This window comes from Fukomys damarensis, unplaced genomic scaffold (assembly GCF_012274545.1).
Source record: "Fukomys damarensis isolate Sample0158 unplaced genomic scaffold, DMR_v1.0_HiC HiC_scaffold_23, whole genome shotgun sequence".
NCBI lineage: Eukaryota > Metazoa > Chordata > Mammalia > Rodentia > Bathyergidae > Fukomys > Fukomys damarensis.
The window spans coordinates 46,911,141-46,935,767 of NW_022900935.1; the positions used below are offsets into that span (position 1 = coordinate 46,911,141).

At 48.2% G+C, this 24,627-nt stretch overlaps 1 protein-coding gene across 1 annotated transcript; it reads left to right on the forward strand.

The window, feature by feature from the left end:
- Positions 1-6,419: 6,419 nt before the first annotated feature.
- Positions 6,420-23,744, forward strand: Drg2 (developmentally regulated GTP binding protein 2). The gene is made up of 13 exons (XM_010637430.3): positions 6,420-6,612; positions 10,279-10,439; positions 13,535-13,624; positions 14,217-14,277; positions 14,835-14,925; positions 15,562-15,634; positions 15,755-15,845; positions 16,416-16,513; positions 16,917-16,993; positions 18,384-18,472; positions 19,186-19,244; positions 22,668-22,721; positions 23,060-23,744. The coding sequence occupies exons 1-13, from the start codon at positions 6,549-6,551 to the stop codon at positions 23,144-23,146; spliced, it is 1,095 nt and encodes a 364-aa protein (XP_010635732.1). The 5' UTR covers positions 6,420-6,548; the 3' UTR covers positions 23,147-23,744.
- Positions 23,745-24,627: the final 883 nt, after the last annotated feature.

The window sequence follows — 24,627 nt, forward strand, 5'->3', positions numbered from 1 at the left end:
AAACTTCCACCCCATCTAGAACTTGGATCCCTTGGAAAATAAGAAGGGATAAAGCTATCTTCCCACATGCCTGTGGTCCATATGACTGAAGCCCTTCCTGCCTTTAGCAGGTGCTTCTGACACCTTGTACACTGGCCACTGATCTGTGTGCTGGGGCTGCATCCGAGAACACAGCACATGAGGTCCCAAGAATGGTTTTGGTTCTTGCAGGGCAGATACAGAATGGTAGATATAATAAAGACACATTAGATGTAATGTTAAGTGATAAGCGTTATAGAAAAAGAAAAGGCAGGACAAGAAGGATTGGGAGTGCCAGATTAGGGTAGGGATTGGACTACAGTTTTTTTTCAGTACTGGAGACTGAGCTCAGGGCCTTTGCATTGAGCTACAGTCCCAGCACTTTTTAAATTTTGAGGCAGGATGTCACTGGGTTGCTAAATTGCTCAGGTTGGGCTCAAATGTATACTTCTCCCACCTCAGCCTCCCAGAGTACTGGGATATAAGCATGTGCAACCATGCCCAGTATGGTCTGCAATTTTTATAAAGATGGTTGGCCTGGCCTCGTGGAGCACATGACATTTCAGTGACATTCGAGCAAACCTGAAGTCAAGGAATGAGACAAACAGAGGTGTGGGGATAAGCATTCCAAGCTTTGGGAACAGCCATTGCAGAGGCCCTGAGACAGGAGCGAGCCAGCTGTGTCAGGGGAGCAAGAGGGAGATGGGCAACAGGAGGTGACCACAGTGAGGTATGCACATTTCTACAGGAGAGTCAAATCCTATGGAATCTTGTTGATTGTTGCCATGATATGGACTGCCTTTGGCTTTAACTTAGAGAAGTGAGAGCCATTGCAGGAGTTGAGCAAAGAAGCAAAGGATTTAGATTGAAATGATCCTGCAGACTGCTGGTTGGCAGACAGGTCATACAGAGGACAGAGGGCAAGCAGAGAGACTGAGGAAGCTACGACAAACCCCAGGACTGAAGTGATGGCAGCAACAGCAGAAGCGAGCAGCGGTGCACACACATCCCTGTGTGTTTTGAAGATAGAGCCGCAAGGATTTGCTAACTGACTGGATATGCAGTGCAGTGGTACAAAAGCAAGATTTTCAACCTAGAAATCAGAGGATGGAGTTGCCCTTATGCCAAGGTCGTTTGTACCGTAGGCTTTTAGCTTGTGGGGGTGACTGAGAAACACAAAAATGTCAATACCATGAGAGAAGATTTTTGTCATTTTTAGAACAGTTACAAATTGGGTGTCCAGAGAGAATGGAAGATAGGTTCAGTGGACACATAGGTGTCTGAGAGGTGGAAGTTGAAGATGGGACAGGTCTGAGGCCAAGAAAAGGAGTCCTGCTGTGCACACATGAAATCTGATATCACTGTGTACCAGACTTCCAAGCAATGGGGACATGGGCATTCATGAGACATTCCCCAGAAGTAAAAGTCTAAGCTCTATCAGCATCTAGGTGGGGTGTTTAAAAACCCAAGACAGGGTGAGATCACCAAGAGGTTATTAATACAGGAGGGACCCAGAACCAAGTTCTGGGATTCTCTGACATTAAAGACTCATGGACAGGAGGAGGAACTGGCAAATGAGGCACAGCCCACAAGGCAGAAGAGCTTGGTCCTGGAAGCCCATGAGAGGTGCTACCTGGAGAAGGAAGAGAAGCGGGGTGGTCAACCATGTCTTCTGATGTTGATTTTTTTACCTTTACTTACAGCAGTGGGAAGATTACTTCTCACCTTGGGAGCAGCTTCCATGAGAGGGTAGTGGCAGAGCACAATCCATATTTTAGGAGAGAAGGGAGGAGACTGAGCAGAAGCTGCAAGGATAGGTCGCTTGGAGTTTTGCTGCATGGGAAGAGCAGATAAATAGGGCGTAGCTCTAGGGGAAAGTGGTCCAGATGTGGGTTGTTTGGTTTGTCACTTGGGGTAAGTATTGTTTCCTACAGATTATATGTAATACAGCTTTTTTAGTGTGGCAAAATATACATGACATGAAATTTACCACTGTAACCATTTTGAGGGTATAGTTCAGTGACATTAAGTATATTCATAATGCCGTATCACCACCATCAATTTCAAGAACTTTTTCATTATCCCAAACAGAAATTCTGCACTCATAAAACTCTTCATGTTAGGACCAGGGATTTAGCTCAGTGGTTTGGTGGCCTGCCTTGCAAGTGCAAGGACCCGAGTTCATTCCCCGGTACCAAAAAAAAAAAACAAACCAAAAAACAACTCTTCATGTTGCCCCACCCCTACAACCCCCAACAATTACCTTTTAAGTTTCTGTCTCTATGAATTTGTCTAGCTACTCATGGAAGTGGAATCATACAGTATTTTTCTTTTCACAGATGGCTTATTTCACTCACTCAGTGTATCTTCAGGGTCCCTCTGTGTTGTCGCATGTGTCAGAATTTCCTTTCATTTTACGGCTGTATATGACTTCATTGTATTTTGTCTCTCCACTTCCCTACATTTTGTCTATCCGTTCATCCATCAGTGGACACTTGGGTTACTTCTGCCTCTTAGCTATTTTGAATGATGCTGCTATGAACTTAGGAGTACAAATATCTTTTTGAGGCCTTGTCAGTACTTCTGGGCATTTCCCCAGAATTGCTAGATTATACGGTAATTCTATGTTTAACTTTTTGAAGGAAACATCGTACTATTCCCCACAGCAGCTATACCGTTTTACATTCCCACCAACTTTACCTCCTCACCAGCATTTGTTGTTTTCTATTTTGTTTTTCTGGGTTTTTTTCCTATTTTGTTTTTTATACTAGCCATCTGTATTGGTCAGCTTTCCATTGCTAAAACAAAATACCTGACATCCACAACTTAAAGGAGGAGAGAATTATTTTTGGCTCTTGGTTTCAGAAGGTTTAGTCTATGGTGAATTGGCTTTAAGGCAGAAACATTATGGTAGAAGAATGTGGTGGAGGAAAGGTGCTCACCTCATGATAGACGGGAAGCACAGAGAAGGGAAGAGCCAAAAGGGAAGGCACCAGAGACCGAATATAGTCCCCAAGGTCATGCCCACATGACCGACTTCTTCCTGCTAGGTCCCACCTCCTACCAGCCCATTCGGTTATAAACTCAAACATCAATGAGAGTATTGCCCTCACAGTCCAATCACCTCTCCAGGTATCTCTTAACTCAATCAGACCAACAAAATTAACCATCACACCAACCCAACAATTGCGAAGTGATACCTTATTATGGTATACATTTACATTTCCTTAGTCATTAGTGACATGCAGAATATTTCTATGTGCTCATTGGCTATTTGTATTTCTTTTTTGAAAAAATGCCCACTTCAAGGCCTTTGCCCAGTTCTCTTTTTTCCTTCTTTCCTTCCTTCATGCATATATGCGTGTGTGTATGTGTGTGGTACTGGGTATTGAACTCAGGGCCTTAGCTAGAGCACCGGCCCTTTTAAAAAATCTTTTTCTTTTTGAAACAGAATCATGCTAAATCACTGTTAACCAGACTCAAACTTGTGATTCTCTTGCCTCAGCCTTTCTGAGTGCTGGGATTGCAGGCATGTGCCTCCATGCCTGGCTACCCAATTTTTAACAGGGCTGTTTTGTTATTGCAGTATATATTTTATTTATATATTCTGGATATTAACCTTTTATCATATATGTGATTTGCAAATATTTTCTCTCATTCTGTGGGTTGTATTTCACACTAATTGTATGTGGGGGTTTTATTTGTTTTGCAATAGTAGGTATGCATCCCTGGACCTTTGCACTGAGATACATTTCCAATCCTTTTTATTTTTCATTTTGAGATAGGATCTCACAAAGTTAAGTTCCCCAGGCTGTACTTAAACTTGGTATCCTCCTGCTTCAGCTTCCCAAAGTCCTGGGATTACAGGTGTACATAATCATGATTGACAGTGTCTTGTGTGTGTGTGTGTGTGTGTGTGTGTGTGCGCGCGCGCGTGCGCGCACGTTTGTGTTTGTACCAGAGATCGAACTTGGGACCTTGCGCTTGCAAGACAGGCCGCGGAACCACTGAGCTAAATCCCCAGCTCGACAGTGTCTTTTGATCCGCAAGTCAAATGTTTATATAGTCCACTAGCAACCTTTCCAGACACATATGAACTCCTCCAGATCTCCCTGGGTAGCAGGAACAGCAAGGTACACATCTGGCTTCCCAGGTCAGGGTTTGGAAGACCAGCAACCCTACTAAGCAGGAAAGGTGGTTGCCTAGAGAAAGCTTGATATGTATTCCTCTCCCTAACCCTTGATATATGCCCAATTCCAAAGCTGTTTGTGAAGGAACAGAGGCCAAGGGTAATCTTCATGGAAGCAGGCATATAGTAAAGATTTCAGGACTCAGGGCAGGAGACTCATTTTCCAAAGCTCTTCCATTTCCTCAGCTATAATTGGAAATGAATATACCATGGGCACAAAAGTGGCGATAAAAGAGACTCCAAGAGCTATGTTATAAGAAGTTAGAGGCAATGAAAAATTGGAGACCCGTTCTTGGGCCACAGCTCCTCAGACCTTCACATGTACCCAGAGCTCCCAGTTCTCTAAATGCCTTCACCTTACCTCTTGAAACTTTTCAGAAACATCACTTATTACCTGGGCATCATTGGACTTGAAAGCCTTGGTTTAGATCTCAGCCCTGCTGTTCAACAGCTTGAGAACCAGGCTGGAAGCTTTGATGTCTTTTAACCCCCAAATATAAAACACAAGCTCAAAGTGACAAGCTCAAAGCTTGCAAAACCCCTATTTTGCCCAAAGCCTGGTATGTAGTAGCTGCTCAATAAATACAGGTTAATTCTGAAGAGGGATATGAAATTCACAGAGGAGAAATGATTTCCAATGGCCCTGGCATTCAGGAAGAACTTAGCAGCAAGCAAAGTATACACCAAGTGCTCTACCGCCAGAAACTTACTTCATTTTTGTAGCAATTAAATTACTCCCATTTTTAGGATATAGGAATAGACTCAGAGAGAGATTAAGAAATTTAGCCAAACTTAGGAACCTGGGATTTGAACACAGGTATGATTTCCAAGGATCTATTCCTTCTCAACCTTTTATTAAAAACATACAAAAAACATTGAAATAAAATTCAATAAAGGCCCATATATCCTTCATCTGGATTCAGTACTTAAAATATCGCCACATTTACCTTAGCATGCTTTCTCTAACTACACATTTTGAACTACTTGAGAGTAAGGTACAGCCATAGTGACTTTTCACACCCTGTTGTGGACTGAATGCCTGTGTCATCCTATTCATATGTTAAAGGTCTACCCTCAATGGCAGACGGAGATGGGGGTCTATGGGGAGTGATTAGATTTAGATTAGTTCATGAGGGTAGGATACTACTCACAATGGGATTAGTGTCCTAATAAGAACAAACATCACAGAGCTGGATCCTGAAGGCATCCAAAGGAAAGCCCATGTAAGGACACAGCAAGAAAATGGGCCTCTGGGGCTAAGGGTATTGCCTGTTCTCAAGGCCCAGGGTTTGATCCCCAGGACTGGGGTTTGAGGGTGGTGTAGCAGGCGAACAGCCCTCCCCAAACCAGGAAGAAAGCCCTCACCAGAATTCCAGTATGCTGGACACTGGCACTCTGATCTCAAACTTTTAGTATCCATAACTGTAAGAAAATAAACTTCTGTTGTTTAAGCTACAAAATCTATGACAATTTATGGCAGTCAGAGAAGACTAAGAGAAGCTCTACATCATACTCTGGAAATCAGCAATAGTACCATAACATTCAATATAATATCCACAGTTAAAATTTCCCCAAACTGTTCTCAGAATTATCTTCTCAGAGCTGCTTTGTACATTTTTTAAAAACTAGAACCCAGGCAAGATCCACACATTGTACTTAATATCCTTGACTCTAGAACAATCCTGCTTTTGCCTCCAGCCGCAGCCACTGCCGATTTTGAAGCGCTCAGGTTACTTGCCTCATAAAATGTCTCATTTTATACATATGCCTGATGCTTCCTCAAGTCTAAACTCAGTACAGTTTGTTTTTGTTGTTGTTGTTTTTCCCAAGAGTTTCATACAGGAGACGCTGACTACACTATGTCACTTCTGGAGACAGCTATCTGACGGCAGGTAGTATTAAGTTGCAGCTCTTGTTAAATTGGCAAATGGGACCTGCTTCTGACCACTGCAAAATGTGAGGCTTTCAGGTAAGCTTTCAGCTCAGCGTCTCTTCTCTACACTAATAAAGCCAACTGAGACCCCACTTCAAGGCTCACTGCTTGAGATTACTTTTCTCTCTTTTGTACGTCACAGGCCCGCGTCGCCCGTCTAGGCCCTCTCCCTTCTAGCTCCGCCCGGGCCCTTCTGGCTGTCAGCAACCCAACCAGCCCAGCTAGCGGAACGGATAGTGTCTGGCAATCTGCTCCCCGTCGCCTGCCCGGACTCTGAATCCCGATGCACTGGGTGCTCCCGAGGACGCTGTTCTCCGTGGGTTTCCGGGCGCTCGCTGCTACCGCCGTCAGACCGGAATTCCCGGTGCCGCTGTTGTCGCCTTAAGTGTGCGGATCTTTCCTGCAGCCATGGGGATCTTGGAGAAGATCTCGGAGATCGAAAAGGAGATAGCTCGGACGCAGAAGAACAAGGGTGAGGGCCGGGTCGGCAGGGCCTTCCTTTCTGCCCGCCTCAGTTTTCCTCTCTGTAAAATGGGGTAATGGCTCAAGAGCTGCAGCTGGAGCGGGCTCCGAGGCTGCGAAGTAGTGCCGAGGTCTCCCAGCGTACCCGAGGCACTGCCAGGTGGGAGCAGGTCCAAGCACCCGGGTCTGATCCGCACACCTGATGGCCTGCAGAGAAATACCAGCTCGCAGAGCGAGGAACTGACGCAAAGAGAGGCAGGGCCGGGGTTCAAACTCGTCTCCTAATGGCCGGGCCTGAGGAATTGGTGCTCTCCCCGCATGTGCTGGAAAGGGCAAGGGAAGATTTCTCGCAGAAACAGAGGGCTGGGAGCCATGAAGGTGGTGTGAAGGGAATCGGGAGTTTGGAACCCGGAAGGCCTGGGTTTGAACCCCAATTCCACCACGTACTTGTTAATGAAACTTTGGGAAATCATTTCATCTCATGGAGTCTCAGTGTCTTCATCTGCAAATGGGGCTAATCACTGCTCTATCTTAGCTCACAGCTAAATAAAATTAAATGGCTTTTGCAAAGCACAGAGCACAAAGTGAGCATTCGATTTAAAGTAATCCCCCCAACGTGGATAACATAAGGAAAGCACCACATTTAGACTTCAGATTCTCTGGACTGGAGGAGCTCAGGGTAGAAAGGTGAAAAAAGAACAGTGGTGATACCAGGAGGTGGTTGTTGGAAGGGTATCCGGGTCAAGGGGGTGTTGCTGAGGCAAACACATGGAGTGTTCCTAGGACAGTAACAATCTAGATCAGGGAGGAAGTGTGAAATAAGGATTGCAGAATGCCTGGCCAGTCCCCTGGGTTCAGGCTTTTGGGAGCAGGAAGCAAGAAATACAGGGTGGTCTCAGTGTCTGCCCTCCCCGGGCTGCATAGAGGCCTGAGGCTGAGCTGTGGGGCTTCTAAGATTCTTTCTGTACAATTTTCCTGCGCTTTTCCTAGTGCTAGGTATGTGGTGAAAGCAGTGAATGCAGCAGGTGCATCCCTAACCTTTACATAGCTGATCTTTGTGTAACCAGCTTCTAAACTAGTAATCAAATAAACAGGATAATTTCCCACCTAGCAGTAACTGTTATCAAGACAAACCAGGGTGATATAATACTGATGGGGATGTAGTGAAGGCAGGGATTGGGCCTCCAAGACCACCATGAGGGTGAGACATTTGAACTGAGATTTGAAAAAGAGAAGAAGGAACTGGCCTTGCAAAGATCTGGGGCAAAACTTGGCAGAAAGAACAAGTGCAAAGGCCCAGAGGCAGGAACAGACAGCACGTTCAAGGTTCAAATGTTCTGGAGCTAGAGTATAGTGATGAGAGAAGAGGGGTTAATCATGCAGGACATGGGAAAGACTGCATTGTGTGCTTAAGGCAGTGGGAGCTGGTAGAGGGTGTTAAGCAGGGAGACAAGTCTTAATTTCTGTTTTAAAAGTTCCCCCTGAAAGTCAGGCACAGTGATGCATGCCTGTAATCTCAGCACTTGAGAGGCTGAGGTGGGAGGATTGCTGTGAGATTAAGGCCAGTCTGAGCTACATATCAAGACCCTGTCTCAAAAAACAAAATAAAGCAGTTCCCTTTGGCTATTGTGTGGAGGAATATCATCTATAAGACCCAAAGAAAGTAGCAGAGAAGTCTAGGAGAGGCTAGAGGTGCTGGCCCTTTGGCCATGGTGGACAAGGGGAATGTGAAGGTGATTAAGACCTCATCCTTTACCTTAGAGGGAAGTTTATGAGCTGGGATGACAAAAAGACCATATGAACCCCTGATGATCTTTCTCACCGCTATCAGTTCATTCTCTTGTTTTTGTGGGGTTTTTTTACATTGTAATATATTTATTTTGTGTATTTGTTCATTCTCTTGTTAAAACATATACTGAGCACTTAACTGAGGAAGTCTGGGATTAAGAAATAAGATATGTAGTTTCAAAAAGAGCTAAGAACTGAAACAGGATCATGAGGCAGAGAAGGCTTGGGCAGGGCTGGGTTTTACTGTAGGTAGTAATAATAGCCAGTTTTTATTGGGTGGTTACTCTGCTAAGCAGTGTTCTTAGTGCTTTACAGAAATTTGATGTCATTAGTACTGCTAACATCCCCATTTTGCAGATAAACTGATCCACAAGAAGAATAAATTAAAAAAAAAAAAAGAAGAGTAAATAACTTTTCCTAAGTAAAACAGCCAGAAATGGCAGGGTGGGATTTCAGCTCAGGCTCTTAACCTCAGTATGACACTACTTCCCCCAATTACATCCCCCTGAGACTGGGTAGGGGAGGCCTCTTTGAAGAGGTAACATTTGCACTTTGGGAAGATCTGGTTGAAATGCAGGGAATAACAAGTTCAAAGGTTTTGAAGTGGGATGAGATCAACTTGTACGGAGAAGAAAAGAAAGCCACTCTATCTGGAATGTAGTGGGGAGGAACAGATGTTGGAGAAGGCAGGGGCCAGGTCATAGTGGGTCCTGATTCTCAGTCACAACCACAGCCCCCTTTATTGCAGAGATTTTGTGAAATCTGAAACTTAAATTCTCTATTAGCATCATTCTGAGATGCTGAGGCAGGAGGTTGAAAGTTTGAGCCCAGCCTGGGCAACTTTTAAAAAACAAAAAACAAAATACCTTATTTACCCACAGTGAAATACATCATGGTTATACCCAAGTACTAATATAGAGGAAGAAAAAAGGAAAGTAAAAAAAATTATTTTGAGTCAGAGTCTCACTATGTAGTTCTAGCTGGCCTTGAACTTGCTGTGTAGCTCAGGCTGGCTCCAAATTCTTGCCAAACCTCCTGCCTCAGCCTCCTGAGTGCTAGGATTATAGGTGTGTGCCACCATGCCCAGCTAGGAAAGTAATTTATGATGAAAATAGTATTTATTTCACTATGTCAATGCTGGGGCACTGCCAAGATACAAGAAAAGTATAAAGAGGCAGTGAGATGCACACACCTCTAGCTAGAATCAAAGGGGATGTGGAAGATCAGTGCAGATGGGTTTTGCTGGCCATTCAGATGTCCTATGAGGGGGACTGCAGTGGCAACTTGGCATCTCAGAATGGCAGAATTCCGAGCAAAGCATGTTACTGCCCTTGACTGTACACAGTAGTTGCATTCCTGTGTCTTGATACTGCAAAAAACGGTCTGCATTTATGTCAGCAGAGTTAGATTCTAGACCCAAGAAAACCTAACCCAGGTTTTCCCACTGTGGATGTCTCTGGGACATGAGAAGTCATGTCAAACCCATGAAATTCTTGCGTGTATAGGACTGATCCACACCCTGTAGGTCAGCTAGCCTTCCTGGCTCCTGCCTGATAGATGGCAGCAAGTATTTCACTATCAGAGTGAACAGAAAACATTTCCCAGACTTTCAGGATGCCCCAAGGGCATGGTGCTGCCCCATTGAGAAACCACTGACATGGGGTGGTAGGGTGACAACAAGGAGAATAGATCTAGTCTAAATGAAGCAGGAAGCTATGGAGGGCATTTCAAGTGAAGGGATTTTTTTTCTTTCCTGGTCTCCTTGGCAGTGATGGCTATCTGATTCTGTTGTTCCTGGCCAGCACTTGGATGTGTGTGGGGACCCACCCTGACCCACCAAGCTTAGTGACCTGCACATTCACCTTCCATCTTGCTTTATGTCCTTTAGCTACTGAGTATCACCTGGGCCTGCTGAAAGCAAAGCTCGCCAAGTATCGGGCCCAGCTCCTGGAACCGTCCAAATCAGCCTCGTCCAAAGGAGAAGGCTTTGATGTCATGAAGTCAGGTGATGCACGTGTGGCACTGATTGGATTTCCCTCTGTGGGTAAGGTCAGTGATGGTCAGTGTGGGCCTTCCAAACAGATGACCGTCTCAGCCTCCCCTCACTGCCTTTTTGGGTTAGCACCTGGGCCAGAGAATACCCACCTCCCCCAGGATTGGGTCTTACTCCTTTGTCATCCTAACCCAGAGAGCATGTTTCCCTCTCACTGGCAAGAATAGCTCCACTCAGTCTTGCGACTCAGTATATATCTTGCGTCAGGCATTGTGCCAGGTACTGGATATTCATAAGAGAGTTCTGTCTCTGCCCACACAGAACTCTTGTTCTATGAGACAAAGGGCAGTAAGCAAATACAAATGGTATACTAAGTGAAGAGCCAGGGCTGGCCAGTGAGGGAAGCAAGGTCTATGAGTTATATTAAGCTCTGAGAAAGCTTCTCTAGTGAGTGGCTGTTTGAGCAGAGTCCAGAGGAGATGAAGGCATTTGCAGGGCCCTGATGAGAACATTCCAGGCAGAAGGAACAGTGAAGGCAGAGGCTCTTGTGGGGATTCTGTCTAGTATTTTGGGGTGGGGTTGGAGTCAGAGCGGCTAGGTCTGTATGAGCATCAGGCAGAACAGGGGAAATGAGTTTGAGAAGATGGGGGCCTTGTCTCTATCAGACTGGCTTGGAATGAAGAGTGATACAGGAATCACTACTGAGTTTCTTTTGAAAGCTTTTCTTTTTAGTTGTAAAATCCATATTGATTTATGGGGATTTTTTTGTGGATAATAAGCATCATTGCAGAGTTTTGAGAAAAAGACAAGATCTGACTTACTCTTTAAGATAAACTTAATTTTAGAATACTTCTGTGTTTACAAAAATTACAAATATAGTACAGTGAGTGTTCCCATACCTACCACATCTTGTTTCCTGTTGTTGATGTCTTACACAATAGTAAACTTGTCATTACTAGTGAATCAGTGTTGAGCTGTTGTTACCGCCTTGTCTATACCTTACTCACATTTCCATCTTTTAACCCCACTATCCTGGATCCCATATCACATGCAGGTATCATGCCTCTTTAGGCTCTAGCAGGCAGTTCCTTATCTGTGTCTTGATTTGATGACCTTGACACATTTGAGAAGGGACCAGTGAATGATTTTGTAGAAAGTCTCTCAGTTGGGTAAGTCCTTTGATAGCTCAGTTGGAAAGTCTGTCAGTTGGGGTTTATGTGATGTTTTTCTTGTACTTAGATTGAGGTTCTCATTTAGGGAGAAGCCCTTATACCTTGTGCTTGCAAAGCAAGTGCAGTGCCTCTGAGCTAAATTCCCAGCCCTCAGGTGCAGTTTTTCAACATCACATTAATGGTACATACTATCCAGATGACTCATTGCTGTTGATGTTGACCTTGACCACCTGGCTGAGGTAGCGTGCATTGAGTTTCTGTCCTAGAGTTTCTCCTGTTTTCCCTCTCCTTACCATATGGTATCCTTGGCAGGGACATCAATATGTAGAGCCTACACGTCCAGGTTCTGGTGTAAGAACTGCCTCCTTCCGGGGGAGTGCTACATTATTTGCGGTTTTTCTGGTGGGATATTTGTTTCTTTTGTCCTATTTACTTGGCCTTGTTGCTGTTTGTTACTTTTGTTTCTGGAGATGGAACCCAGGACCTTGCACATACTGAGCCTGAGCTCTACCACTAATCTATTCCCTCAGTCCCACATTTATTTATTTTATTCAATCATTGATATTATTACGGGCTGGTGAGGTTATTTATTTTATACTTTAGGGTCTAATCTCATACCTTGCTCTCTTGCTCAGGTTTTAGCTTTGACAGTTTTTGTTTTCCTATCTATTTATATATTTATTTAGTGGTCCTAGGAATGGAACCTGGCTCGTGTTCTACCGTGGAGCCATGTCCCCAGCCTAGCTTCTTTGATGTACTCCCATCACTGTTTTTCCTAGCATGTCCTCACTTTCTGTCACAACAAGATGTTTAAGTCTCATCTTATCTCTTCCCTGCTTTGTCTGCCTTTTCTCCAGGGAGTCAGGGTTTCTTTAATTTAAAATGATATTAGAAACCAAGATCTAGGGGCTGACTTACTTTTTAACACAATCACTGGCTGCTGTGCAGTTAATAGGCAGCTGCGGGACAAGGATAGATGGGAAGGCCAGTGATGAGACTGCTCAAATGCAGGCCATGAAAGCAATGGCCAGGCTTGTAACATGTGCTGAGCAGCTTCTGAGTAAACTCACTAAACAATATGTGGAGGGGGTCAGGAACCATTTTTTTTTATACCAGGGATCGAACACAGGACATTGTACTTGTGAGGCAGGCAGCAGAACCACTGAGCTAAATCCCCAGCCCAACCATTTCTCAAGTACATGCTGCTGGCTGGATAGTTTCATTTTGTTTGTTTTACCCACTGATTGTGTAACTAGTGTGTATATTAGAGACAGATTGGTAGAAGCTGCTTAGTTTCCAACAGCTGTACCCCTTGGGTGTCAGATGTCACCTGTCCTGCTAAGAATACCAGCTCTTGCCAGGGATTTAGCTTAGTGGTTCCACTGCCTGCCTAGCAATCAGAGGGACCCAAGTTCGATCCCCGGTACCAAAAATAAAAAACCAAAGAAAAACCAAAAACAAAGAATACCAGCTCTCCTACCATGGGAGGATCCAGGATCACCCACAGAGGTCAGACTGAATCAGGGGTATCCCTACGGCTGGCTTCCAGCAACACTGCTCAGTATCTCAGTAGCCATTGCTCTTGAGACCATTCCATCTTGTTCCATCTGTCCATATGCACGTCCCTTCCCACTCCCTGGGGCAGCAGCAAGCTCTGGGTCCTTCCTCAAGTGCTATGCATGGGACCAGGACCAGGAGAGCCTGGGGGGTTATGTGGGGTCAGAGAGAGGCTCCTGATTCACGATAGGAAGAAACCAGGCCTGAGGCCTCTAAGGAATATAGGGCCCCTCTGACACCCTGTCCATCCTCACAGGGTTAAGGCAGTGCTCCCAGCTGAGCAGTTAATTCTACGCAAGTTTCCAGAAAAGGGCAAGTAGGGCTCTGCCTGCTGCCTGTACCCAGCAGACCCGGCCCAAAGGGGATGATCCCAGGAGGTTAGAACAAGATTCCTTAGTGCAGTGACCCTTTTTATCTCCTAGTCCACCTTCTTAAGTCTGATGACCTCCACGGCCAGTGAAGCTGCCTCCTATGAGTTCACCACCCTGACCTGTATCCCTGGAGTCATTGAGGTAAGTGGTGTGTGCTGGGCCACAGCAGGTAAAGGAATGTGCTTGTGTTTGCACTTGTGCAGATACTTGTGATGTATGTGAGTCTTAGAATGAATATCCCTGTGTGGAGCAGGTTCAGAGTAGTCTAGCTGGGCATGAAACCCTGCCTTATTCCAGGAGGTTGGGCCAGCATGACAGCTCTGCAGGGTACCTCAGTGTTCCACTCATTCCACCAGCTCTTGTCGCTACCTCTGGTTGGTGTGGTTCTTCTGTCTCTTTTAAAGCCCCAAAGCCTTGGGCTGTGCTTGCCTTGGATAGCATGGGCTGTGGTCTTGAGTCTCTACATGAAGCAATTTATTTCTGAGGGGCTTGTCCATCAACAATGAGTGCTATGGAGCAGGAAGATACCAGAGCTTCTCCACATACTCCTCAGCTCCTAGGCTGTGGTCCATGTTGGGCAGAGGTGGTGAAGAGGCTCAGACTTGACCATAGTTGGCACTTGCATTTCCCATAGCCCCCGAGATGTGGTGCCACTGTAGGTGTCCTGGGTCCAGGCAGGCCCTTCCCAAAGGTGACCCACCCTCATCTTACCCTCTTCTCTCCTGCTTCCTAGTACAAAGGTGCCAACATCCAGCTCCTGGACCTTCCTGGAATCATTGAAGGCGCTGCACAAGGTGGGAGGCAGGGCAGCCAGCGGGACAGGCTGGAACTTTGTCACTGATTGTTGAAATCGGGTGTGACTGTCATGGAGGTTATTCTGGATCCCTGATTCCATTACCTTTCCCAGAAAGCACAGGCTCAAGTTCAGCTGCTGGTGCTATACTAACCTTGTGATTTGGGGCAGAGATTAAGTATCTTTAAGCCAAACTGCAGTTTCTTTACAAAACGGATAGGCTAATACTGAATTCACAGCATAGTTGTAAGGATTAAGTGGGGAAATGGTCATGGAGTATCTAGACTGAGCCTGCTAGAAGGAAGGGGCAGGTTTAGAATACCCTTTTTTATCCGGTTATTCCACTTAAGGTGATAAGTTCTAAAACTGCTCATAAGTAAAACAATTTGTGGATTAAAGAGTGCCAGGGAAATCACAGCATAGGGTGGCATGTGCCAGAGACCATGGTGGATTAGTAAAGGACAGTAGTTGGGGGTATTGTTGCCTGGGTAGAGGTCACATGAGTTCTGTGAAGCTGCACCTTACCAAAGTGTAACCAATTCCCTTCCATCTGTTCAGGGAAGGGTCGTGGCCGGCAGGTGATCGCCGTGGCACGCACAGCTGATGTTGTCATCATGATGCTTGACGCAACCAAAGGAGAGGTGCAGAGGTCTGCTTGGTGGGGCAGGGGTGCAGGCTCACATGTCTAGGGAAGGCCCATGCATCTCTGAGCTAATGGTGGGTGGTCTGTGAACCTCACATATAGAAGTATTAGCATTGCTGTCCGTGGCTAGTTCAGGACCACCCAAGCTGGGGACATACTCTCCTGAGCTGTGTCCAGCCAGTACAGGGGCAGCTTGGGCTTGGGTGTGAGGGTGTCTGTGGGTGTCAAGGAACATGCTTTGGCTCTGGCCCCTGCCTTTAGATGTCTGGGTACTCTGGGCAGTGCCCAGAAACTGTCAAGAGCCTAGGCCCAAGAGACAGGAGCATTGGTTCTCTCTGCACCTGCCAGCCAAGGGACACATCAGCCTGCCTCTATAGCAGCAGGTTCATGGGGCTCCTGGAGGCCAAGGCAGCACCTCACCTGTTCACCGCATGAGAGCTCATGCCACTTGTCTGTGCATGCTGAGTAAACCCAGCTGGGGCAGAGGGTTTCCCAACTTTGGGGTGTCGGGAACGAGTGTCCCTGGGTTGCTGGGAAGGGAGGAAAAAGGGAGTTGGTCTCTCTTTGGGTAGGTCTGGCTGACATGGGGTCAGTAGGCCTTCCCCAGGACAGTGGGTAAGGGGCTTGTGGTCTTCTGTTTAGGTCTCTGCTGGAGAAGGAACTTGAGTCAGTGGGTATCCGCCTCAATAAGCACAAGCCCAACATCTACTTCAAGGTAGGTTATCCCTGGCCAGGGCTGTGAAGTTTTAGGATGGCAGTGGCTTTGATGAACTATTGGGAATGTCACTGCTGCCCCTTTGTCAGCAGCTTTCCCTGTTCCTCTCCCCTGCTCTAGCCCAAGAAAGGTGGAGGGATCTCCTTTAATTCAACAGTTACATTGACCCAGTGCTCAGAGAAGCTGGTGCAGCTCATCCTACATGAATACAGTATCCTTCCCAAAGGAGGTAGGAGACACGAGATAGGAAATCACCTGGCCCACAGAGACAACGGGGCACCCTGATGGCTACTGAGCCATCTCAGCACCCTCCAGGAAAGCTCTGGCCTAGCTACACAAGCCTGCCAAGGCTGCAGCCACGTACCTCATGTGACTTCCTGATTCTGCACTGAGTTCTAGACACACTGGTGAGATGCCCTGGGACACAGGCAGGCAGCCCCCAGAGGAAAAGCATATGTGGAACAGGTTACTCAAACCAGCTTTCACAGAATGCTCCAGGACTCAAACTAGGGGTTCTGTAGAAGTGCTTTGGGGATTCTAGAAGCACATTTTCCTTGCCTGAGAGAAGATTTAAATTGTTGGTTGAAACTTCTATATATTGTGATTTGGGAGTTGGGAAATGAGAGGGCTCCTCGCAGTTTAAAATCTTATAAAACCTCATAAGTAGATCATGGCTGAGGCCTCTTTCAGTCAGTGTATTTCCTGTGTGACTCTTTAGGGCCTTTGCTAAAGGGTAGTAGAGCCTGCTGGTGCACATGTTACCCTTAATCTGAGCCCTCAGAGATCTTCAATGCAGAAGTGCTCTTCCGAGAAGACTGCTCCCCAGATGAGTTCATCGATGTGATTGTGGGCAACCGGGTTTACATGCCCTGCCTGTATGTAAGTGGTACTACCACCCAAGAGTGCCGGTGCAGGAGAGGTACCATGACCCCAGGTCATACAGCCTCTCTGAATGCATTTCCTGAGCCCCCATGACCCCGATGGCTGGGTGCCTCTGGTCTTGCCCCGGCCAGACCTTTGAAAGGAACACAGAGAGCCAAAGGCTCTTCTAAAACTTCCTTACTCTCTGCCTCAATGGCTGCCCGAGTCCTGCAGACATGGAGAGCTGGAAACCAGAGTTCCAGCCTGCCTTTCCTTCCAGTGGGTGCAGCTGCCCCTTCATCCTTTCCAGCCTTGGGGAAGCAGGGGGAGGAGGTCCCGTGGGCAGGTGTGACCCTGTGAAGCCCTGTCCTAGACTTGCCTGGCCCTTCCCCACTATTCACCTCTGCCTTTTTAACCTCAGGTGTATAACAAAATTGACCAAATCTCCATGGAAGAAGTGGACCGCCTTGCTCGCAGACCCAACAGTGTGGTCATCAGGTGAGGCACTGGCACCCTGCTGCCCTGCTATCCTATTTTCTGAGCTGAGCAGATAAGCCTCCTGATCACCTCAGCAAGTGACCTCATGAAATTCAGTATCCCCTCCCAGGGAAGCTTCTCTGTTCATGAGGACCTGGAAATGCTGCAGGAAAATCCCCCAATAGCTGCTTTAATATCTGGTGAGGTCTGGTTAAAAAAATCAGAGGATTTCAGCATTAAAGACTGAATGGTTAAGAGCCTTTTTTTGAGGGGAGAACTTCGGGTTGAACTCAGGACCTTGTACTTGTGAGGCAAGCATGGTGCCACTGAGCTAAACCCCGTCCTGGTTAAGAGGCTTTTTAGCCTGGTAGTGAATCACAGTCTCTTAGAAAGCCCCAGTGTGACTGCCTCTCCCGATCCTCTATAAGCTGTGGCTTCTGTCTTACCACAGCTCAGAGGGAAGAGGGACCTATGCTCTCAAATGGGTGGATCTACCCTTGGCTCCCTGCTTCCTGCATTTCTTTGCCCACTGGGTCCCTGGGATGTTGCCCTTCCTGTCTGTAATCTGTCCCATAGTTGTTCTCCTTCCCAGAACCACCCTGTGGGACTCTGCTTCTAGAACGGACTGAGTTCTGTGCTTTTCTGATTTCTTGGCTCAAACCATGCACCCTGCCACTTCCCAGTGAGGCCTTCCTAACTTGCAGAAGCAGGATGATCAAGGACCAAGTAGGGGTGTTTGGTGAAAATGACAAGTGAGGACTATTGTCTGGGTGTTGCAGCCACTGCAAAGAGCAGAATCTGTCCCTAGGACAGCCTCAGCTCATCTCTGTCCTCCTGTTGTGTCCTAGGCCTCTTGGGATGCTCGAAAACATGGTTGTCCTCAGGGCATAGAGAGCATGGACACCTGTACTTGCTCATGCTCACAATAATTTCCTGAGGTCAGGGTCCCATTCAGGATCACACTGCTGTGAATCAAGTCAGGGACCACCCATGTTTGGCTGTCTCTACCACCTGTGTCCCTCTCTCTTCGTGCTAGAATTCCTGTTTGCTGCCCTGGGCCCTCAGCAACCTCCCTCCTCACAGGAAGGAGTCCCTGGCCTGCATTATCTCCCCATAGCAGGCCCAAATCAGTTGCAGGTGCTGTGGGCCCTCCATAGAGCACAGCTGTGCTGGCCCCTAGGCAAGATGCTGTTTTCTAGGACATAACTGCCATGGGTGACCAGAAATATCAATAGATGAAGCATTCAGCCACCGTCACGATAACAGGCTTGTTTTGCATTGGTGTTAGTGGGTCCACACCAGCCTTGATGCACATGCCTGGCCATGGAGGTCATCCTTTCTAAAATGAGAAGCAAACGTCATGTTCTCTGAGTTCCCAGCCTTTGGCTGATTGGTGCCTTCCTCCCTGTAGCTGTGGCATGAAGCTGAACCTGGACTACCTGCTGGAGATGCTCTGGGAGTACTTAGCCCTGACCTGCATCTATACCAAGAAGAGAGGACGTGAGTCAGCTAGGGTTCCACTCAAGAAATAGCTGAGCGTCACCCTGCCTAAAGGGTTGCCAGCCTGTCTGCAGCACCGAGACCCAGCCCAGCCTGCCTGAAAGAAGAGGGTGCAGCTATCCTTCACCAAGGCTGGTGCAGACTTCAGTCTGAGCTGTATGTCAGGGAAACTGAGTGGTGGGATTGCTGATCTTGAGACTGCCCTGGATTCCCCACTGGTCTCCTCGCATCCCTCTGCAGTGGCAGGCCCTGGATCATGAGCTTTAGGAACCTTTTCCATGTCCACATTTCCCAGTACATGTGGACATACACTCACAGGCTCTGGGGACCCAGCTCCTGAGTTCTGGGCATTTCCTATCAATCCTGACCTACGCAGCAAGGGAAGAGCTATGGCTTCCTCACCTAAACTCCAGGAACCACTCACTTCTGCCCATTCAGTTCAGATGCTCCAAGTGGCTTGTTTCTATAGGTGCTCTCACAGCTGACAGAGTGGCAGGCATGTGAGTTCTGGACTTTGATTTAAATATTTTGTTAAGGTCAAAATTGTAGCAGGCGACACAAGACTCTGTACTGAGGTTGTACCAGATAGCCTGGGCAAGTTAGGCCAAGGACCGGAGATCAGAAGGACCTCTGCAGCTAGCACTGCTTGAAAAGGAATCCCAAAGCAGCACAGTCCTTGACTGGTTGTAACTTTTCCCTCCATCTCCCTGCAGAGAGGCCCGACTTCACAGATGCCATCATTCTCCGGAAAGGGGCCTCTGTAGAGCATGTGGTGAGTTGAGACCTCCACAGAGAAGGGCCTGGGAGCTCAGGGGAGCCATGGGGAATCTTTTCTTCTGGGGTGCTCATGTTTATTTGGTGGGGGGCAAGGTTGGGTTCCTGGATACTTAAGCAGGCTCTAGAGTTAGCCTAGGGTTGCTTCCATACCACCCCTTCCTTGCTGCATCTCAGGCCTCTATTCCTCTCCTGTGAGGTGGGGTGATACTACTAGTCCCTATGGGTAGTTAGGGGAGTCATACTGATTGAAGGCAAGTGTATAAGGCTCTCGGCATACTTCCTAGCACTGGGCAGATGCCAGTGAGCAGTGGTCATGTCACTCTGCTTCCAATGCTTTAGGCCACTTGGGGCTATAGCCACCGGCCATTCCATCATTCAGTCCAGGAGTGCTACTGCCTCTGGTGTTTGTATATGGTTAGTCAGCTTGGGCTTCTCCAGTGGGCCTGGAGCGGTGAGTGGGAGAAGCCCTGACATACTTCTGCCCTCCTACTTAGCGGCAAAACTGGCCAGGGCTCACTGTCGCTACCTCCTTTGTCCCCCTCACCCCCTAGCCGAATCTGCCCTACTCCCCTGTGCTGCCGCCCCAGATCAATGTGGCCTTGGCTGCTTCCTGCCCTCAGCAGGAAGTTTGTGTGTGTGTGTGTGTGTGTGTGTGTTTTGAGACAGGGTCTTGCTATATAATTCAGCTGGCCTTGAACTCACTATGTAACCCAGACTGGCCTCAAATTATCTGTGATTTTCCTGCTTCAACATCCTGAGTACTGGGATTATAGGCAGGCACTACCATGCCTAGCTCAGCACACATTTATTGAGGGTCAACACTAACAGCAGCATGTGGTGGGGGTGGCACTGAGGGCACCAAGGTCAGGAAGGCAGCTCACAGATATACTGGCTGACCTGTGGAGACCAAGGTGGGAGTACCCTGGGCAGAGTACCCTGGGCTCATTGAGTGGGCAGGTACTTCTCCCTGTCCCAAACTCTGCTGCCTGAACGTAACCCCATAGGAGCAGGTGATGGCTAGAGCCTGGATGAGGCTGCAGGTCACACAGCTATCTTTCTTAGCTCTTACTTTCTTCAGTTTTGTTCTCTAGTCCATTTCTTCTCAGCCTGTATTTTGGAGACAAGGAACATGAGACCCAGCTATCTCTGCCATCACTCAGGACAGTAGTGACTGAGCCTATGATCTGGTCTCACGCATCCATTTATTTGTCAAACCCAGCCCAAGGCCTGTCTGCGCTAGCCTCAAGGTGCTTAGACAGATGGGACCAGGCAGTCAGGCTTTAAAGTTAGCAGGCAGGTATGAGCCAAGGAGACAGAGTACTCTCCTGAGTCCCTTCAGTCTTTCACAAGGAGCTCTGTGTTGGAGGCCCTGAGCCACAGGCCTGTTCTGGAACTTAGCTGTAAGATCCCCTGCTTAGAGTCCAACAGGCCATAGACATAGGTGCTAGCCATTCCTAGGGTCACCTTGTGCTTCTGGGGGGTTTTATCCTCTCTCTCAGGCCCAGCCTTGCCCAGGAGGATGTGGGACATTAGCCATGCCTAAGAGGAAGCTTGGGCATTAGGATGGGGAAGAGTAGAATAAACAAAGGGAAAAACAAACACAAAGGCTCAGAGTCAGCAGTGAGGGTGAGGAATGGATAGAGGCAGTAGGCCTGGCACACCAGGGTGACAAGAGGCTGGTGGGGTAGGAAGAAGCTTTGGAGGCCTGGCCCTGGCTCAGAACCTACACTTTGTCCCAACAAAGCCTTCCCTTCAATGGTCACCTCCTTCCCTGCTCACCATCTCACGGGTGCCTCTTCCCAGGACATTAAGCTGTCCCTGGTACTACAGAGTATAAGTAAAAGTCCTTCCCCTGCCCAGGAGTTAACAGCCTAGATGCTGACTGCAGACCCAAAATAGATGAGCAACCAAATCTGGGGCCATGTACTGTGCCTCAAGTTTCCTAGTCTAGGGATTATAGTCCCCCAGGACTTTCAGCATGTATCCATCCCTAACCCTGGATCCCGGTTGGTGAGAGCTGATGGAGTGTAGCACTCAAAGCTACCCTTATTAGGGTCATGGTGATGAGCCTTGTATAGAAGCTGCAAGAGGAATGAGACACAGTGGGCTCCAAGGAGGGATGGCCTTTTTGCCCCTAACATACCTTCCATTTTACAAACATGACCTCTTTAGATGACCTTCCATTCTCCACCTATTAGAGATACGAATGCAAGGAAATACTCTGCTATGAAAACCTTAGAGCAAGCTCCATGGTAAATGGTTCCCACTGAAAACATTCAGCTTCCTGTCAGAGGCAAAATGCAGAGCTCATGTCCTCTTGGCCTCAGGGGAACAAGAACTGACCCAGTGCTCATAAAGCCTTTGGGTTTTCTAAAGAATCCAAGTAACTCTGTGACCCTGCTTTTTAAACTTCACCAGTGAGGTTAACTTTTAAGGGAAAGTAGGCAAGCTGAATGGAATTTAAAACTAACATCAGGGTAAAGCTGACCTCTAGGCCATCAGTTTTTTTATTTTGTCTTGTTTTGTTGAGAAGGTTTCACTGTGTAGGTCAGGCTGGCCTCAAACTTGCAGCAATCCTCTTGCCTCAGGCTCCCGAGTGCTGGGATTACAGGTATGCACCATCATACCTAGCTATGCCATCAGTTTTTACTCTCTGGTCCAGGAAAAAGAAAGTGGGTGTGACAGTTGATTGTCGTGGATGTGTGTGCATATCACTGTTGTTGCTTCGGGTGCCTCTTTGTGTCTGCAGTGTCCTCCATCACCCAGAGAAGTCCAGCATCAGCTGGCTTCCCATGTAGGTTATGGTGAAGTGTTCCTGCAGACTCAGGTCTGTAAGACTAGTGCGCATGTGAGAGGACGAGGAACAACTTTGCACAATCTTCTGCCTGCCTCCTCCATATGGGTGGCAACTAGGGGTCCACATTTTGAGGTAATTGCTGGCTGCCCCTTTCAGGAACTCCTTCCAATTGCCTGATTGCATTGGGATTCCTGTGACCTTCATTCCTACCTAGGAATGCTGGGCTTCAAGGTGAAGGAGGGGTGGGGATATGATGTGCAGGAAGCTGCAGGCCATAGCTGCAGCCAGGAGTTGTGACTCCAAGCTGAGGGAGGTCTCCTGACAACCTCCCTGACCCATTCCAAAGGAGTATCTGTCGGACTGTGGTTCAGGAGAGGCAAGTAGAAGGCTGCTGACTATGGGAATCAAGTGAGCACCATGGCTCTGGGCAGGCCTGGGAGAAGGAACGCCAGAGACACCTGCAGTCATGAGTGAGGTTACATACAAGTAGGGAATCCTTGACTGACGGCACCTCCTCTGGGAGTGGCTGCTGCTCAGCAGCTACACCCAGGGCTTTGTACAGCTCAGCTCAGGTGTGGTTCTACAGGGCCTCATCTCCCTGTCTTATCTCCTGTCTTCTAGTGCCACCGCATCCACCGATCACTCGCCAGCCAGTTCAAGTACGCCCTGGTGTGGGTGAGTCCTGGAAGGGCTTGGGCCCAACACAGCCCTTGGGTTTAGGCTGACAGCGGGGCCCTTGTGCTCTGTGCAGCATTCCTGTCCTTGCACACAGGGACCCTCATGTGTATCTGTCCTCCTTGGAGTGTGTGTGTCGACCCAGGCTGGACACCGCCCTTTTCACTTTGGATTGAGGATGTCAGGACACTGGGGGCATTCTGCTGCCAAGGCCTGGTGGATTGCCTCTGAGGCCTCCACTTTCCTCCAGCAGCTGCACCCCCAACTCTCCCCTAGCTTTCTCCAGCCTCAGCCAGTCTGGAGACTGACATGGCTCCTCTGCCCCTGTTCCTGCCCAGGGTACCAGCACCAAGTACAGCCCACAGCGGGTGGGCCTGACCCACACCATGGAGCATGAAGACGTCATCCAGATTGTGAAGAAGTAGCAGCCTCTTGAGCTGGATTTGCCTCCTGGGGAGCTAGACCCATCGGGACCCACCAAAACTCAAACAGGAAAAATACAGCTACATGCACCCCAGGAGGAGTCCCTCCGATCTCTACTGTTTCCAGAAGCTTCTTGAGTAGGCAGATGATGAACAGTACGGGGCAGAGGGCTAAGGTTGGAGGACTCAGCTATGCCAGGGGCATTTCCTGTGAGCTTGACCCTACTGATGGGGTTCCTATTCCTGGCCCCTTTGGAGACTGAAAGAGCAAGTTACTCACTTACTGCCCAACCAGAGCCTAAAGCCAATGGCAGGCTCAGTGCTGGGGTGGGAGCTGGGCCTGCCTGGGTTCCTGAGGGTACCTCATTTCCTCAGCTCCTGTTGGCTGCTCTGGCACTTGGGGACATGAGTCCCCATGGTGGAAACCAGGTCATGCTTCCCACAGCCTGAGTGGTCCTAAAGTGCCTCCCCTCTTATCCCTTCCTAGGGCAGCCCCTGCCCAGCACAAAGCCCAGGACCCTGGCCCTGCACATCCAGGGTAAGGATTGCCAAGTTTGGGCTCTCTTTTCTCTCTAAGCCCCATGATCTCTGTTCTCTTTTCTGAAATAAAGGGTAGAAAGTTGTTCCTGTGCAGGCAGTGGGAAATTTTAAACTTGGACCCTGTTGCCAGGTGGAATAGGGAGATGCAGGGCAGCAGTGAACCTGGCCATCAGAAAGTGGGTGTGGCCTGGACCCTTGGGCTGGCCTAAACCTGGGGTGGTTAGGAGAAGGCAGGGTCAGCCCTGGTCCAGTTGTGGGGTAGTTGCAGGAGAGCTAGCCAGGGGCTGCTGATGCCCGGAATGCCCCTTTGAAAACCAGGCCCAGCTGCCAGGGTGGGAAGGGTCCACAGGAGGCTCTTGTGACTTTTGAGGTGGCAGGAAGACTCTGTGAGTGCTTACATTTCCTGTGGCCTTGGGCCAGAGGTGGGAGGCCCTGCTGTGTTGCCTAAGGACTGCTATGCCATTTTTCTGTGAGAAGCTACAGAAGCACTCAAAGTACAAAGCCATTATTCCAGAGCATGAGAAAGGCCTTCTGCAGCAGCTGTGCCTTTGGAAGTAGAGGGCACAGGTTCTATGCAGCTGTCAGGAGGGGTAGAGGACTGGGTCCAGGCTGGAATGTGGAGCAGGCCCACTGCCCAGCTTTCCAGGCTGTTCCCTGCTCCCATCAGCTACTCACTCCTTTCCAGAGACAAAACAAGAATAATAGACATCATTAAATATACATGGGCCCAGGCGGTTGGCGTGATGGGCTGGGCCTCCTCTCCCTCCTGTGACAGAGCTGCTCTGTTCGGCTGGCTTTCTTCCTGTGCCAGACACAGGACCCCCATCAAGCGGAATGCAGGCAGGGAACAGGTAAGGGGACCTAGAGCTTTGGGGGTCTGTTACTGATCTCCCATATCACAGGGGAAAAGAGGGAGGAAGCAGCAGCAGAGCTGAAGCCTTGCC

What these genes read in the sequence shown, in the direction of transcription:
- Drg2 (XM_010637430.3), top strand. Translation starts at nt 6,549, where the DNA reads ATGGGGATCTTGGAGAAGATCTCGGAGATCGAAAAGGAGATAGCTCGG. An exon ending in GATTTCCCTCTGTGGGTAAG is followed by an intron (nt 10,440 to 13,534) that starts GTCAGTGATGGT and finishes TTTATCTCCTAG; the next exon opens with TCCACCTTCTTAAGTCTGAT. An exon ending in TCAAGTACGCCCTGGTGTGG is followed by an intron (nt 22,722 to 23,059) that starts GTGAGTCCTGGA and finishes GTTCCTGCCCAG; the next exon opens with GGTACCAGCACCAAGTACAG.